Genomic DNA, 19,126 nt, shown 5'->3' with positions numbered 1-19,126 from the left:
ACATTTCCAAAACAAATTATTAAATAAAACTGAATACCTATGGTACACTTTAGATATTAAATTGTATCAAGAACTCATATCAAGAAGACTACTTTCAATGGATTGTTCAAAAGAGCTCCCTGTTGGACTCTTCTTTGAATTCAATAATGAATGTGCTCAGAACATGAACATACAACTCATTCTAGAGTCCTATTTTAGGATTTGTTAGCAACTGGCCAAACAGGAGGCTTTATCCTAGTCACTGACCGCTGGGGCAGGAACACACCCTACAGCAGCAGGAAGAGAGATGAGGAGGCTGACATCTAACAGAAACGCAACACAAGTCGCCTGGGACTGATGTACCCAGCAGGCTGTCTCCTGAGATAAAAGAGAAGATATTCCTGAGGCCACATGCCTAACACAATTTTCTCTCGGCTTCAAATCTAGGGATCGGGTTAGCTACAATCCCAGAACACATGTTCTACACATGCCATTTAAACTTGGGATTCAACTCCAGTTACACGATCACAGTCTTGTGCTTGAGGACCCATCAACTCAATGAGATGTGTGTGGGGTGGGGCATTGTTTGTTTCTTTAAAAAAAAAGTTGTGGTATACACCTGAAACCTGAAACCAACCTAACGTTATATGTTAATATATCTCAATTTAAAAAGTAAAAAAAAAGGAAACTAGCTCTTTCATCTACAGATAGCTGTGTATCTAAAAGAGCCAAACATGACACCAATGTGTAAGCAGGCACCCAAGGGCGCTGACCAGAGGGGGCAGTGGGCAAAGTGCAGAGCTCAGGGGATGCCTTTTCTGAGCTCCTGCTGGAAAGGGGCCATGGTCAGATGGTGGCCAAACCTCTTTGGCTCACAGGGACAGCAGCTCAGAGAATACCACACAGAGCTTCTAGCAACTCCCAAGTGGACTGGAGCAAACGGGAAATGACCATGGCCCACGTGAGGATCTATTCTCACTGTAGCCCCCACCCAAACTCATAATTTACAAAGTCTCTGTCAAGACATGTATTTGCCTATATTTCAAAACAGTGAACAGCACATCATTTCATTTATCTTCAAACTAATTCTGTAGAGTAGGGAAGACGGGTATTATTATCCCCATTTTATAAAAGTTGAAGTTGAGTTCACAAAGGTAACTGAGTTGCCCAAAGTCACCTTGCTCCTAAGAGGCAGAGTAAGGTCCAAAACTCCACTGTCTAATAAAATAGCCACCTACCACATGTGACTATTTAAACTTAAATTAATTACCCTGGCTGATGTGGTTCAATGGACTGAGCGTTGGCCTGCGAGCCAAGTGTCGCTGGTTCGATTCCCAGTCAGGGCACATGCCTGGGTTGCGGGCCAGGTCCCCAGTTGGGGGTGCGTAAGAGGCAACCACACAGTGATGTTTCTCTCCCTCTCTTTCTCCTTTCCCCTCTTTCTAAAAATAAATAAAATCTTTTTTAAATTTTAAATTAAATTAAATTAAAAATCCAGCTCCTTACTCAACACAGCCTTATTTCAAGTGCTCAACAGCACATGTGCCTACGTTATAGAATATTTCTACCATTGTTGAAAGTGCTATCGGGCAGCTCTTATGAATTCACGGTAACTTGGGAAATACAGATCACATGGCATCCCAGTTGGTTTCTCATTACAAGAAACTCTGAAACTTCTTAGGGATTATAAAAATAGAACTTAGTTTTAAAAGATCTTTACCAAAATGCAGTTGATCCGTATGTACTCAGGAAAGAGAATTCTGAAACTCAGTTTTATATCTGGTGAAGAATAATATAAGTAATAATCCCGCCAAGTTACAAATAACAAAAATATTAAGAATAATTTTAGAACCAGAGGAAAACAGATCATAGTGAGCAAACCTGACACTTCCAGCCATTAAATAACTTCTTGCATAGTTTAGAATAATTTTTTTTCTTGGTGTAGAGACCGCTATACAGTGGTCCCTCACTATATCGCGGTTCACTTATCACGGCCTCACTATATCACGGGATTTAAAAAATAAATTTTTTTAAGTGTATATGTTTAGTACAGTGTTAACTGTACTGTTTCTTTTATTTAAACAGATTTTATTTTATTTATTTGTTTTTAGAGAGAAGGGAAAGGAGAAAGAGAGGGAGAGAAACATCGCTGCGTGGTTGCCTCTCACGCGCTCCCAACTGGGGACCTGGCCTGCAACCCAGGCATGTGCCCTGACTGGGAATTGAACCAGCAACACTTGGTTCACAGGCTGATGCTCAATCCACTGAGCCAGAGCAGCCAGGGCCCAAAAATATTATATTTAATTATTTATCGCGGATTTTTTGCTATATTGCGGGATTTTGCAGTACTGTATACGTATGTTGTTAAAGTTATGTAGGTTTAAGAGTGTAGAATAAATGTAAGGTTCCTACTTCGTGGGGGGGGGGGGGGTCTAGAACATAATACCCACGATAAGTGAAGGAATATTGTAGTCAGATTGTCAAGAGATTTTCAGCTCACATTGGGGCCGAGGAAAATAACAGCTTAGATTTAGCTATGAGTGCTACAACGGGGCCACACTGTCTCTGTGCAGACCACTTAGCTAACACTGACAGCTGAAGGGTGTCAAAGGGATCAAACAGCAGAACCGAAAGGTCAGGGAGCCAAGATGTAGTGGTTTATTAAAAATATAGGCACTTTCAGTCAAGATGGAGGTATAAGGTAGACACGCTTCACCTCCTGCGCTACCCTGGAGAGGATCACAGCCAGATCTCAAAAACAAACAGCAACAAGAACTGTCAGAAAATTGAGCATATATATTGAAGTCCAACAACCAAGGATTTAAAGCAGCCCCATTCATCCAGACGGGTAGCAGGGACAGAGTTGCGGAGTCGGGGCAGAGAGGCAGCGTGGCGGTGGCAGAGGAATGGACAGTCCCACATTCACGTGTGGCAGATAAAAATCAGGAGGGAAACCCTGGGAGCGCAAGACCTATCCCAGCCACAGGCCAGACCGCACAGCCCAGGGTTCCAGAACTGGGAAGAGAAACCCCCATTACCTCTGGCTGTAAAAGCGATAAAGGGTTGGGGAGGCGGAAGAAACTGCCGGATTTTCGCTGCTTAAAGGGCCCACACGATCTTAGAACACATGCAAACTCCAGGGCAGCAACGGGAAGGGCGCCACCCCTCTACGGGCAGTGGGTGAAGAGACTGGAAATGGGGCTGCGCCAGGTAAATTGCCAAACTGCCCCCTCTCCGAGTCCCCCACCTCAAACAGAGACACAAAGCAGTGAAGGGTTGGGCCCCACCCTGGCAATTACCTAAGGCTCCGCCCCACACAATGTACAGGTGCCTTTGCTACACAGGCCACGCTACTAAGAGAGGGAGTAAAAGCAACTCTACCCAATACACAGGAAAAAAATAAAAAAAAACAAAGGGAAGCTGTTAAACTGAGAAGGCAAAGAAATATGGCCCAAATGAAAGAACAGAACCCCAGAAAAAGATCTATATAAAACATAGATAGCCAACCTATCATTATCAGATGCAGAGTTGAAAACACTGCTGATAAGGATGCTCAGAGAAGTCATAGAGTACGACAAAGAAAATAAAAGAAGAAATGAAGATTACACTAAACGAAATAAAGAAAAATACACAGGGAACCAACAGTGAAGGGAAGAAAGCCAGGATTCAAATCAATGATTTGGAACAAAAGGAATAAATAACATTCACCATTGAGAGCAGAAAGAAGAAAGAAGAATGAAAGAAGAAAAAAAACAGGAGAGGCTTAGGAACCTCTGGGACAACTTTAAACGTGCCAACATCCAAATCATAGGGGTGCCAGAAGGAAAAGAGGAAGAGCAAGAAAAAGAAAATTTATTTGAAAAAATAATGAAAGAAAACTTCCCTAATTTGGCCAAGGAAATAGACATACAAGTCCAGGAAGCACAGAGAGTCTCAAACAAGTTGGATCCAAAGAGGATCACATCAAGACACATCATAATTAAAATGCCAAAGATTAAAGATAAAGAGAGAATCCTAAAAGCAGCAGGAGAAAAGCAGAGAATTACCTACAAAGGAGTTCCCATAAGACTGTCAGCTGATTGCTCAAAAGAAACTTGGCAGGCAGGAAGGGACTGGCAAGAAGAATTCAAAGTGATGAAAAGCAAGGACCTACAACCAAGATTACTCTATCCAGCAAGGCTATCATTTAGAATGGAAGGGCAGATAAAGTGCTTCCCAGACAAGGTAAAGTTAAAGGAGTTCATCATCACCAAGCCATTATTATACGAAATGTCAAAAGGACTTACTTAAGAAAAAGAAGATAAAAACTATGTACAGTAAAATGACAAAAACTCACAACTATCAACAACTGAATCTAATAAACAAACTAAGCAAATACTCAGAACACGAACAGAATCACAGGTATGAAGACCATTTGGAGGGTCATCAGCTGAGAGCAGGAAGGGGGAGAATGGGGGAAATGGTGGAGGAACTAAGAAGCATAATTGGTAGGAACAAGATAGACGGGGGGATGTAAAGCATAGTATAGGGAATGGAGAAGCCAAAGAACTTACAGGCACAACCCATGGATATGAACTAAGGGGGTGGGGGACTGCTAGAAGGAAAAGGGGGTACTGGGTTGAGAGAGCCAAAGAGGGAAAGACTGAGACAACTGTAACAGCATAATCAATAAAATGTGCTTTAAAAAATACAGAACCATAGGAACTCATGACATGACGCTATTCTCTCCAGTTTCTATGTGAGATACCCAGGGCCTGCTTATGAACCCATGAACCAGGTGAACAAGCGGCCGATTTGTTCGCTTTTCACTCAGCAGCTTGTGTGAGCACCTTTCCGGGCAGGGCAGTCTGCAAGGCCTGTGGATGGACACTGACTGGCTGCCCGCTCTGAGCTGTGCTACCCTCACACTTTTGGGTTCCACCAACCACTCAAAGGTAAATGTTACCAGTGACTCTGGCTGAGTGCACAGAAATACCATTTAAAATGAAAAAAACAAGCTCACTCAAGAAACAGAGCAAGGTCCTCAGAGAATCTGTAAGACGAAAATAATAATTTCTTCATGTGCTTGCCAAGGTACCAAGCTTTTTCTACTATGAGCACTTGGGAAATAATGAACTGAGGGTCAGCTATAGCATCAGAAACATGCTACTCTGTGCTCTTCGCAAGAATTCACAACAGAATCACAAAAGGGGGAGGAGGAAGAGACAAACGAGTTTCTTCTCTCATGTCCAGAAAGATTACAAGAGGCTTTTTTCTCATTTGTCTGGGTCAGAACTTCCATGCTTTCCTTTAAAAGGTTATTCATCTGCAGAAGCTTTCGTGGCCAGAATATTTTTCTTAGTTTTCACCTTAACCTTATGATCTTGTGTACCTTTAAATGTCAAAGAGAAAGGCTGTGGGGGATGCGGCGTTTGAGACCAAAGTGTACCACACAAGACCCATCTCTTCTATGAGTCTTCACTGTGAATACAAAAGCATTCCTGATCTTAATCTTTGGAGTTAAACACCAGCTTCCTGTCTGTGCCATTTCTCCTCTCCCTCAAGATATGCAGAGCTTCAGACATCATTAAAGAAATCTTAGGGCCTGGGATATGTAATCCTTTGCTATCTGGCACACTGTATTTGGTAGTGTTTCAGTGGTGTTAAATGAGACGTGTTTACATGATGAGAATGAAGGATTCTGGGAAATGATCCTGTTTAAAAATACACCAGAAACCAACTTCTATACCCCATAGTTTAGATGCCATGAACTGAGCCTATCAAACAGCAGAGAGAAATGTGTAGGAATTGAGAGATTCTTTAATCCCGTGAACTTTATGGAAAAGTCCATACCCCAATTCTGAACGATAGCAGAGACATGACCAACCCTAAGGCAAATGAGCCATTGGAGACATGTGTCCTGCAGATACGATGTCAGAGCTGAAAGCCAGTCCTACATGGGAACTGTGCATGAGTATTCTGGGAAATGGTATGGGTGGGTATCTCTTCCCAGAACTAGAAAAAAGATTGAGATGAATTTGATAAAAGACATAAACACATAAATGATGAAGCAGAATACAGCCGTGCTATGCTACTCCTTTCTCCCAGCCTGAGAGCCCTATCTCCTTCCTAAGTTACGCAACAAACAAATGTAAAAATAAAGGCACTTTTCAGAAACTCTTCAGGCCAGCAAGATGGGAAATGGAAGCAGGCACCAGATGTTACTTTTTCGGGTCTCCAAATCTCCACTAATCAGCAACAACTTGCTGGGCATTTACGATATGCCCCCAACACTACTTGTATTTTCTATGAAAGACGTGGAGACGTTGGTGAAAGATAGCAGGTGGAGACGAGAACAGGAATTAGGGGAGCAGGCACAGGGTATGGTGAGGAAGAAGCAGGTGGGACGCTGACAATATATGAGCCACACTTTTGTGAGCTCAGGACCCCACTTGTGTCATGAGGTATGTAGATAGCAGGGCATTTCATACTTGAGGGACTCCCAGGCCTCAACATTTTCTCTCATAATCTAAGGGTTTGCTACCTACTTCCTTCACTAGGAAAGCTGAAAACCAAGACTGTGTTCATAGCTGAAGGTGCTTGCTATGAAGGAAGATGTAGTATCCTCACTGAAGCAGGAAAGGCGATTGTTCTCACTCCGCAGACACAGAGAACAACTCGAAGTACTCAACCGGAGTGTTGTTTCAAATTCCATACCCAGAAACCCAACAAGTTTGTTTCTGTCTGTCATACACGCCCTGCCCCCCCTCCCCCCCAACACACACACTTAAAACTGGCTGTCTTCATTCATTCATTCAGTGCCAGACACTGGGGACAGAAACACAAATAAGACACTTTCTCATGGAGCTCACAGTCTAGTCAGAGACAAACACATGTGCAGATAACACTAATAACTGAAGCATGATTTCTCTTAACAACACGGAACCCTTAGGCAAGGAGACTGCATTCAATGAATGGTATTAAACAGTGACCTCCAGGAGTCCCCGATGCCAAGTGAAAGGCAGGAAGAAGAGTGCAGGGCACTTCTGCATGGCTTCAGATCCTAGACATGTTACAGATTCTGAAAAGTAGCGTACACTCTCACAAGTAGCGCTGGAATTACAGCTAACACCTCGCTGCCCAGCACTGAGTTGTTCTTTACTTTGTGCATGAGTAAAGTCTGGCTACCCAAACAGACTGTTAAATGTCTTGAGGGCAGGTACCACGACATCCTTCTTTAACCTCTATAGCATCTAGGACTCCTGGGCACCAAGTAGCTGCTAAACACGTGATGTCCTTGGTGAGAGGCACAAGCAGATGAGACGCCTGGTAACTTGTCCTCCTACAAAGGTTTACAGATGGGCATATCTGGAGCGTTTTGTAAAGTGCAACACTGCCTGGCCTCATCACATTACTGACCCACTGCGCACACAAGCCACCTGCTCTATCTTGCACTTTAAGGGGTGGGGGTGGGGAGCCCTTCACTAGAGCGCTAGGAAAAAAGCGTAATGTGGGTAAATGGCTAGGTAGTTAATTGTAGAAAACAAACAGATGAATTTGAGACTGATGCTTAGGAACAGCAATAGAGCTCAGAGCCCTCATCCTTGTCACACGATTCTAGCTCTCAGAAATGGACTGGCCATTACAATGACATAAATAAATCCCAGCCTCACTTGCTTAAAAGCCTTCAATGGCTTCCCATCGTACTTAAAGTAAAACCCCCTCCTCTGCGGCGTGTTGGGCCTCACCCCCGCCCTGCCCACCTCACCGATTCTGACTGGCCCTGCTCTGCGCTCACTCACCAGGCTCCAGCCACAGAGGCTTCCGTGAGGTTTTCAGCAGGCCAGGCGCCTTCCTGTACTAGGGCCTTGTACTTGCTTCTCCTTCTCCCGGGGCCCTCTTTCTACTTCTGGATGCCTAACTCCCTCTCATCCTTTAGGCCGAGGCTCAAATATTTCCTGTTCCTGGAGGCCTTTCTTGACCATCTTATCCAAAGTGACCCCGTCTCATTCCTATTACTCATGAACACACCAACCAATTAATTTACTTCATAGCACTTGCCACTCTGATTTATCTTGTCTATTTGTCTCCTTGTTTATCAATATTCCTCTAAATAGAAAACTCCTGAGAACAGGAGCTGGCTTTGTCTTGCTGTATCAGCAGGAGTATGCCAGGTACTCAAACATTCTGAATGAGTAATGAATGGATGAGAATTAGGAAAATACAGTGGTAGCAGGTCAGCAGTTTCCCCTGTGAAGCAAGGAGTTGTTGTGTGGCATTTTTAAAACTTTATGAGGGTTTCTCCAAGTAGCGATGAAAGAAGGAGAGCCTAAGCTCACTGTTGATGACTTTTAAAAAAGTCAAAAAGAACAAAATTTTGCTGGCTCCTGCTCCCACTCAGTCTGTCGTGCTGTTGGTATGAGAAGCACATTTCTTATTCTTCTAACAGAGTCCAAGGCTGGTTTCATTTCTCCCTGAGTAATGCTGCTCTGTACCCACTGTGCCCAGCCCTGCAACAGCCCCGTCCAAGTCTCCGTCCCAGCACGGCCACACGCATGCCGGCCTTAGTGGACCTGGGCGTCTCAGTCTAAGTAAAACTGTAGCTGATTCAACATGGCAGGTGGAAGAAAGGTTTTCTCTTTCCAACAGAACTTCAACAGTATGGCAAACCCTGCGCACAAAGTGGGATCTTCCTCACAATACTCCAGCTCAAGAGCTGCCCCTCCTATAAAGGGAAGTGTAACAGAGTGTAGAAACCCTTTGAATGTGCAATTCAAAAGCTAATGATGTTTGTTTCACTGAACTCAATCAATTAGGGCGGAGTCCTTGAACCTGGAAAAACACCAGCAAGCAGAATGAAAGATGAACCCTGTTGCCCTTGTGTTCTGCTGGATGCCGTCCATGGCACACTGGATACGCGCAATTTTGTTCTGAAAGCAGCTCAGTCAAATGCGGGGAAAGAGTGGTACTTACGCGGCATGATCCCTTGGCTCACCAGCTCCTCCCGCGTCCGCCGCTGCTGGAGCTTCAGCTGCAGCACTGCAGGGCCGCAAAGAAAAAGGAGAGAGAGGAGAGGTGAGGGCTCAGCGGGGCATTCCACCAAAACAGACACATTTTCACATGCAAAGAAAGTCTCAGAACAGAAGGGAGTAGTGTAGAAGGAGGATCCCCCTGAATTGTGACTGTAATTGCAGAAGTGGCCTGATACAGCAGGGTTTCCGTATTCTGCTGTGGGCGGCGAGAGGAAGTTGCGAAGGGTCTTGCAGGGCGATAACAATCCACAAAGTACCAAACTCCTGCCTGTTGCTCAAAACATCCTACAACACTGTCCTCCTCCTAATGCTGAAAAAAACAACCACCACCAAAAAACACAAATGCTTAACTCAAAGAAAATATGAGGACCACCATCCAGCAGAAAAAGCTGCCTAGACGGTTCACACTCACTCTCTTACTGGCAGCCGATGTTTACTGCCCGAAGTGCAGTGAATGATATAGTTACTTGCATAGATCAGGAAGTATTGGGAAAATCTTTTCATCTGTATCTTAAAATCATACCTAATTTGACCAAGGAATGCATTTCTCAAGACCAGAAAATATTTTACCATTAATATAACTTTGCTTCCTCTTCACTTAGAGCCTTTTTCTGTTGACATGAAAAAACCAAACTAGATGATTCACAGCACTCGGCAAGAGGAGGCTGACAGGTGTTGCTCCTGTTTCCACTCTGGCAGCACCCCTGCATGAAACGGCTGACTAGTCAGTGATCTTTCTTCCAAACGCCATAAAACCTACAGGGTATCGTCACTACACACCACACACAACGATGACGCCATGGCCTGCCCTCGAAGGCCAGGTGAGAAAATGTTCAAAAACGGAGGGTTAGAACGGTCCAGTGGGCCAAGGACAGTCCCCTTACATAATAAGTCTTCAATTATAAGGTCCCTGGAAGTCACATCTGAGAGGAACTTGCATCTCTTAGGAATCGTATTACCGTAATACCCGCCTTTTCCGTCCACAGTGCAGTTTTTAATAAGGCCTCCAAGAATGGCAGAATTGCAACGAGGCTTCTGACTATATCTCAAAGCCAGGAGACCCAAAGTAGACTTGTCTTTCTCCCAGAACCCTGATCCACTTCACACTTTTTCTCTTTTATGGTATCACTATCCTTCCCAGGTCTAATACTAAACTATTGGAGCCAACTTCATCTCCTCCCCTTCCTCAACGTTCCAATTTTATCAAGTTTACTGCATTATGTTTTCCCATGTTGCGGTGACAGCTCGCTGGCTTGTGTCCTTACTTGCACCATGTGTCTCCCAGTCTAAGTCACCCCAAGGTTGTCCAATTGATTTTTCCTCAAGTGCCACGCACTTCCCCAGCTCTTGATTCACTTCACCCGGAAAGGCCTACCCTCTCCACCTACCCTTCCTGATGCACTCTTCAGCACTCAGAATTAGTCTAGGCCCCTTGTGAGCTACTTTTTATCCGATATAAAAAGTATAAGCAATGTTTTTTTCCTATGTAATACTTAACCTCTGAATATATTTTCTTTCTCCTGCCAGTTTAATGAACTCTTGGAGAGCAGAAAATATATCTTATTAATGCATGCCCCCCCATAGCACTTAACACACAGTAGGCATTTAATAATTGTTTCTTGCATTGAACTGGATCTCAAAATAATGACACGTACAGTCTAAGAAATCTAATCAGGAAGTTACTACTATATTATTTTTTCTTTCTTCTTTTTTTTTACAAATTAATTCTGCTAAAAATAAAGCTCTGCAGATTAAAATACACACAAATAGCAATAACCACACTAGCAGCTACCATTTATAGGATACATGCACTGTTCTATGTCCTTTCATGTTTTAACTCATCTACTCTGCATACTCCCCTATGGAGAGAGATAGGTATTATTAATCCTACTTTACAGGTAAGGAAAATGAGACCCAGAAAAATTAAGTAATTAACCTAAGGTTATCCCACTATTTAATAAGAGGTATAACTAGATCTGAACCCAAGCATTCTGATTCTAGACCCTGGACTCCTTACGCTCTGCTAATCCAGGATGTTCTGGAAACCTGAATCACTGAGACAACAGGCACGTTCTCCGGAGAGAGAGAGAGACAAAGGGCCAGGGGAAACAGATGATGCAGGCCAGGGTCAAAGGAGTTTGGGTGATCAATTTCAGTAAAACAAATTTATTTATTCATTTTTAAAGATTTAATTTATTTTTAGAGAGAGGGGAAGGCAGGAAGAAAGACAGGGAGAGAAACACTGATGTGAGAGAATCATCGATCGAGTGCCTCCCGCATACGCCCCGACTGGGACTGAGCCAGCAACCCAGGCCTGTGCCCGGACTGGGGACTGAACCTGTAATCTTCAGCTCTGCAGGACGACGCCCCACCAACTGAGTCCCACACGTCAGGGCCAGTAAAACAAATTTAAATTAATCTAAGAACTTGATTTCAGAATCGACTGTAACCATAGATCAGCAGCAATAATAGTTATAATAATAAAATATAAATAATAATAGGAGTCATTTAGTATTGCTGAGTCAGTCCTTTAAGTGACTAAAAGGCTTTCAACTTATTTATATATATTTTTTAAAAGCCCTGTAAGGATGATATAATTATTATAGCCATTTTCCAAATGAGGAAAATAAAGATTTTGAAAATTTTTAGATTTTGCCTTAGATCACATTGCTCAAAAGTGCTGGGACTAGGATTCATACCCATAACTCTGTGACTAAAAGTGTAGGCACTTAATGCCAACTATACCATATGACTTCTTAGAGTAAACAGAGGAGGGCCATACAAGATAAAGAGGGGAAAAAGGGGTAAATATTTGTCATCTTCTATGGTATTTCTAAGGCCCAGGGTAATCTGAGCTATTAGAAATGATAATAAATATAACAAATTAATTTGATTTCAGAGAACAGAGAAATCTAATGCAATTCACTAAGTCTGAATACCTAAAAGAAACAACAACTAATGAAAACTATGGCCGTTAGCCAAGAATAATTTGGAAATATTAATCAGCAGCCCTACTAAAATAACCATATACAGACAGGGCCAGAAGGAATATATTATGCAAGCTTCTTGCTTCATGAAAGCAAAACTTTCAATCTATGATTCAAGTTCTTTATGGAGACCAAAGTAAAGAGTTTATTTAGCTTTTTTAAAACAACTCTAGTTCAAAAAGGAAAGTTTATCTAATAAACCTTTTCCATCTCTAAAACTAAAGAAAATGCAAAGTTTAGTTATTTGAATATTCCACCTTGTTCCTCTCAGCAGTTAAATTACCCACTCAAATAACAGCATTTGTCCTGCATCAATATTATCTTGGGTGTTGGGAGCCTGACTGTAGGTATGTTCTGTTCTATACCTACTACTTTCTAACAATCTTTATAAGGGGGGAAAACAAGACCTAAGCAGGAAACTCAGAATTATGGTAGTCAACCTATATTCTGTATCTTATCGGTTTGCCTGTGTATCTGTATGCAATGATTGTTTTTCTAAGGCTTTCAACTATAAAGAAATGAACAGAAATTTATATGAACAGCCTCTTTCCTTAGTCTTACTTCCTCTTAATTCTAAACACTCTAAATAAAAATGCTTTTATGTTTCCAGATCTTGGGGATTATTCACTTTAGAAGAAATCATTTAGTAACTCACTTTCCATAAGTAACATTAAGAGCTATATGTTCTGTATTCATTGCAGGAGGTACCCAAATCAGGAGTGTATTTCAGAGATCATACATTTAATGTACATCCACCTTCACCAAGAATTACCCAACACTAGTTCAAATTAATATTTTCACAGATGGCACCAGACCAAGGAGATTCAAAAAAGAAAGAATTTGATAAAATCTCTCTATTTCATGTACATTAACATTTAGTTTTCCTCTCTGCTCCCCAAGTCAATAAAACCTAAACAAAAATACCTATTTGTGTACAAGCATGAGTCTTTATACTGTTATTGAATTCCACAAATTTAATATATCATGTTTCTAAATGGGTCTACGTAAGCAGGGTCTATATATAGATGAACAAATGTCTTTAAAGTTGATGGATGGTACATCAACTGAGTTGCCTGCTAGAAAAGAATAAGAATGAAAAGAAACTGGACCATAACGTGGAAAAAGTCAAGTTTTCCACCTGCTTCAAACAAAAGCGATCAATTGCTATTTGAGTAACTGTTCCTTGGGAAGTCAAAGCAAAGGAATGAACACTACATATTTCTGCCCTGTAAGAACATGGAAGAATGATGGTGGCACTCAAGGGGTAATGCCCAAGAAATGGACACATCAACACAGGTGGGTCAATCAGGACTAAGAAGCAAAAGCAAAAGTAAGTGCTGGGTTCTCAAGCCCACTCTGTGGCTCCCACTGGGAAGACCAAAGAAGGAACAGTGTGGATTTGAGCCTTATATGAAGGGTAAGCATGCTGATCGCTAGAATACCCATCTTGGCAGCAGTGAATTATACATCCTTTATTGGTGTACTTTATACTTCAGTTTATCCTCTGCGCCTGGAGAGTCATTCAGTAACGCCCAAACTGTAAAACTACACCACCCACCACACAGAACACACAAGGCTATTATTCTCTGAGCACGCAACTAGTTTCATTTCTAGAACGCATGGTTACAAGCCGGTGACGGGTGCCTCCAGAAGAGGGTGTCCCTCCTACACTGCTGCCGGGGTTACTTCACAGCACCATCACCGAGACAGGGACTGGGAGTCGGGGTGGGGAGAGAGCCTTCCCCACTCATTCGTCTCACACACGCTCACTACACAACTGCTGGCACCGCTCGCTTGACGGCACTTCCCAGGTGTTGAGTTTCTTCTTTACAAATCGAACACAAGAGCCTACACCGGCAAAAGGATGACAACTCACTTTACGGCAGCACTCACTCTCCTGCCGCAGTCTGGAACCTAACTCTCAGCACCTCCGAGGCACGCCTGCACCCCATGTCAGGCCTGCACCCCATGTCAGGCCTGCACCCCATGTCAGGCCCTGTGCTCGGTGCCGGACACACCCACAGTCTCTGCTCACATCACGCTTGCAGTCCAATGGGATAACAGTCATCAAGTCACATACAAATAAGCATAAGTTATGATCAATGTTTATAAGAAAAGAACAGAGGATAATAGAGAGATCGGACCCTAGAATCCATAGTTTCTCCTCCTTTAATATTCTGTGATAACTGACTTTTCACATTTCCTCTTTACTCCAACACAGTCAATTGTAAGATACTAAAACTCCCTGAAAAACAGAGAGCTCAGGGTCCGCCGAATGAAAATAAGTCAGAGAAGGCAGACAGTTCCCTTTATTGTTTACACTTATTTGCTCAGTTGCTCTAGGGCTTGCGGACCCGTTGGTAGCACATCTATTCACGTCACATTCTTGCCTTACTCAGCTCTTCCTCAGTCCTTGTCAAAACTTCCCTTCGGCATTCATTCAAGGACTATGAGGGTCCACTATACACGCCACCGCCACTGGGGATGTAGCTGTGACCAGACTGATTTAATCACTGCCTTCAGTGAAGTTGACACTTTAGTGGAGGAAACCACCATCAAATAAGCACTTATAAGAGTGAAAAGTATTTTCAAAGAAAACATACTCAGACACTACATCCCAGCTAAGCAGTCTGACTGTTTCGATGGTTCAATTCATGCACTCAAACACCTCTTGTACCCGCAAAGCCAGGGTTGGGTGGTAAAGATATGTATGTGAATAAAACACTGTTCTCATCCTCGTGGAATTCTTAAGACTAATAGAAAAAAGAAACTCAAATGAGTAATTGCAATGCTATAAGAAAAACACTGATATCTGTAATATAGATTTTTTTTACTTAATAAGTCACAGGCAAATTCAATTTTAGCTAGCACAAATGCCCTACTACTAAGGGTCCCTGCCAAATTCCCGTCATCTAGTCTTATGTGTAATGCACATGTGTGCATAAATAATAAAAAGAAATGTTGGTTTCTTAAAAACAATAAAAATCTGAACAGTTACCTATTTTTTAGGTGCAAAGGTGATACTACCGAACACTGGAGGTCACAAAGAAAGAGAAAAAAAGATCCTTTCTATGTCCGGTAGGACCAGTGAACATATAAATTGGGCCTTAAAAATATTTTATCTTCAGCCCTGGCCAATGTGGCTCAGCTGGTTGGATCATCGTCCCATAACCAAATGGTTGTGGGTTCGATTCCCAGTCAGGGCACATACCTAGGCTGTGGGTTCCATCCCCCGTGTACATACAATCCCTGGTTCAGGTGCATACAGGAGGCAACCAATCGATGCTTCTCTCTTACATCGATGTTTCGCTCTCTCTCCCTTCCTCTCTCACTAAAAAGCAATGAAAAAATGTCCTCAGGTGAGGATTAAACTGATCCTCAGGGTCAGTTTGTATTAAAGTTCAAGTGATTTCCTGATATCATTCCTAAGAGGTAACACTTCCCTACTTACTGTAATCTCCCTCAAGGCTCTCCTGATAGAGCCTAGAAAGATGTAAAAGGAGCAGATACCTGTTTCCTTCCTCTTTTCCTTTGCCTCTCCTGCTCCCTGGCTCTTAATCTTTAATCTATCCTACAGCACTCTTAAATTTTTTCCTTCCACTTCTTATATATAATTTCCTCAAGCTTTCTAAACTAAGTTTCTCTAATCCTTTTCATGATTGATTTTCTTCCTTCAACTTGGGAAATGAGCCTGAATGGGTTAGCACAGTGTACACTGCACCAAAAATGTATTTCTGGCTTGTGCTTTTAGCATAAACAAGAGCATTTTAAAGGCCCAATGTATTCTATAATTAGCCCTACTCTTACCCAGAAGGGTTTACTGTCAACCTAACTATGATTTCTGCGGAAAGGAGCAAGCACTGCATATTGAGTTGACTATATGAATATTTTATAAGTTCCAAGTGAATGCAATATACCTACAGAACTGACCTTTAAGGGGAGATCAAAAATATCAGAGAAAGAATCAAAAGACAGGGGAAGGGAAGGGAAGGGCAAGAGAAAGGAAAAGAGAGCTGTTTTCTTTAGGAAGGCAGTTTTGGAACATGTAGTGAAGAAGTACGCTCCGTTCCCAGACTCTAAACAACCTGGTATGTATAAAGCAAGGCTCAGAGACAGGCAGGAGAATCGCTACCCATTCATTAATAAAATTATATATACAGTGAGTATTGAAAATATGCTCCTGAATATTTAAGCTGTCAATATGGAAATAGTGGTTAAAGGACCCCGAAAGGTCTGCTCATCTGTCACCAGAGAAAGACGGACCTGCTGAAATTCAGATCCAGATTTAAGACCAAAAAAGTGGAGGCGAGAAAAGGAAAGCAAATTTTCTCTGGAATCCTGCTAATTCACCACCTAAAAATCACATGGCTGAAAGCAATGTGGTACCCTGTTTTGGATCATGGAACAGAAAAAGGACATCAGTGGGAAAGCAGATGAAATCCAAATAAAGTTTGGAGTTTACTTAGTAGTGCACCAATGTTAATCTCTCAGCTTTGACAAATGTACCATGGTTATATAAGATGCTAACGTCAGGGACAACAAGCTGACGGGTATATGGAAACTCTCTGTAATATCTGTGTGACTTTTTGTAAGTCTAAAATTATTCCCAAAGAAAAAGTTTACTTAAAAAACTCATGGGTTTGATTCTCCTTTCAGAAAGATTAATGAATCAATTACTAAAACATAGCAAAGGTCAGGTATTTTTCAAACTGAAATGTTATATTGTCTTGGACAGAAAGAAATTACTGATTAATTTCTATAAATGATTATTTAATTATGAAGAACAAATAATGGGTCTTTTAATAAATTCAATTTATAAAATGATTTGTAGAATAATCATATACAATAAGGCTTGAAGACAGGAATTCCTAATTCTGGTTGTTGTTGTTTTAATCATTTTTTGTTATCCTATTACAGTTGTCCCAGTTTTCCCGCCTTTGCCCTCCTCCACCCCCGCTCCCACCGTCAATTCCCACACTGTTGTCCACATCTGTGCATCATTCATACATGTTTTTTGTCTAGTCCTCTCCCTTCTTTCCACCATTATCCCCCTCCCCACTCCCCTCTGGACACTGTCAGTCTGTTCCATGTTTCCACGCCTGTGGTTCTATTTTGTATGAACATAGGGGTACATAAGTTCTTCTGAATTGGTGACTCATCTCTATGGTCAATTAATATTTGACAAAGGGGGAAGGAACATACAATGGAGTAAAGAGAGCTGCTTCAATAAATGGTGCTGGGAGAACTGGACAGGGACATGTAAAAAAATGAAACTAGACCACCAACTTACACTACACACCAGAATAAACTCAAGATGGATAAAAGACTTAAACTTAAGTCGTGACACCATAAAAGTCCTAGAGGAAAACATAAGCAGGAAAATTTTAGATATCCCACATAGCAATATTTTTATCAGTATATCTCCTAGGGCAAGAGAAATAAAGGAAAAAATAAACAAATGGGACTATATCAAACTAAAAAGCTTTTGCTCGGCTAAAGAAACCACCATCAAAATGAAAAAGAAACTGACTATATGGGAGAACATATTTGCCAAAGATACACTGGACAAGGATTTGATCTCCAAAATATATAAAGAACTTACACAACTCAACACCAGGAAGACAAACAATCCAATCAATTTTTAAAAGGGCAAAGGACCTGACAGACACTTCTCCAAGGAGGACACACAGAGGGCCCATAGGCACATGAAAGGATGCTCCACATCGCTCACTAGCCACCAGAGAGATGCAAATAAAAACCACAATGAGATACCACCTCACACCTGTCAGAATGGCCATTACCAACAAATCAACAAACAACACGTGCTGGCGAGGATGCGGAGAAAAGGGAGCCCTGGTGCACTGCTGGTGGGAACACAGACTGGGGCAGCCACTGTGGGACACAGTATGGACTTTCCTCAAAAAACTAAAAATGGGACTGCCCTATGACCCAGTGATTCTGCTGCTAGGAAAATAAAATACCCTAAGAATCCTAATTCTGTTTAAAATCACACATGCCAACCAAAAACCATCTATAATGAGATTTCAAGTTTGACTGTTTTACCAATATGCTCAATCATTCATCCCTTTCACAATTCCATACATTTCTCTTTCATTTCTGTATATAGTGTGTAAACATCAGTTAAATTCTTTCTCAAATAATCAGCTTTAGAAATTGGAAATAATACCCAAAAATGGTAAATATTTTTTATCTAATCTGAATATCATCAGGAATATAGGCAGAGAGATAAGGCATCTTCCTGGTTTGGTAAACCTGGGCTACTTATATGTGTAACCTAATTTACAAAGTATAAGCTTATGAAAATTGAACCAGAGCTACTAAAATATGCAAAATAAAAGGTCTCTATATTGTGTAATAATGTAGTACTTACAAATGGTGTAAACATGCACATATCATCTTATTTAATTCTTAAAGCTATGTGGAAAACACTATTATTATGTAATACTATTTGTAGATGAGGAAATGGAGCATTAGATTAAGTAACGTGTCCAAGGCCACCCATCTCAATCTACAGTCTGAGTCCTTAACCACTGTTACACGGTGCACTTCTCTTCTTTCATAAAACACATCAGTTCCCTTGTTTAAAAATGACATTGCACTAAGAGTGTTATCTGCATGATGTGGCTGGAAAGATCTAGGTACAGGCCAGAGGAAAATCCAGGTGATTTCAGAGAACAGTATATGACAGTTCACAACGCTGCAATCTGAAAAGAACACTTATATTCAAATTCCAAAAGGAACAGGGACTCTGACAGGGTAACAGTGGTCACATGTAAAGGTCATTGAGAGAAGCTTCTCCCAGAGACAGAAGGCAGTCTGGAAGGATACAAGAGAACTTCGCAGGCCTGCTTCCCACCTGGTTCTCAACGCAGAAACACCCATATTGACAAAGCAGAGAGAGAGCACCCACTTCCTGGCACTACTTCCGTCCTGCATTTTGCTGGGGGTTCTTCCGGGCACTAGGGAGATTCCAGGTTGATTCACTGATTCATTTATTAAACTAATATTTATCATGCACCAATTATATGTTAGGCACTGTGCTCGGTGATACAGCAGTAAAATGGAGAACAGACAAGGTCCCAGCCCTCACAGAGCACATGGTCTAGTGGGAGAAACCTAACAAATTAT

At 41.8% G+C, this 19,126-nt stretch overlaps 1 protein-coding gene across 1 annotated transcript in view; it reads right to left on the bottom strand.

Moving 5' to 3' along the window:
* MRTFA (myocardin related transcription factor A) overlaps positions 1 to 19,126 on the bottom strand; it is a 177,418-nt gene that overhangs the window by 30,216 nt on the left and 128,076 nt on the right. The window contains exon 4 of the mRNA XM_090275082.1: positions 8,932 to 8,997. Coding sequence (XP_090131208.1) covers positions 8,932 to 8,997 — 66 coding nt within the window. The remainder of the gene's footprint in view (positions 1 to 8,931; positions 8,998 to 19,126) is intronic.

This window comes from Furipterus horrens, unplaced genomic scaffold, assembly GCF_987537825.1.
Source record: "Furipterus horrens unplaced genomic scaffold, mFurHor1.1.pri manual_scaffold_4, whole genome shotgun sequence".
In the NCBI taxonomy this organism is placed as follows: domain Eukaryota; kingdom Metazoa; phylum Chordata; class Mammalia; order Chiroptera; family Furipteridae; genus Furipterus; species Furipterus horrens.
Note: the sequence above shows the minus strand (reverse complement) of the source record. Positions and strands in the feature narration are given on the sequence as shown.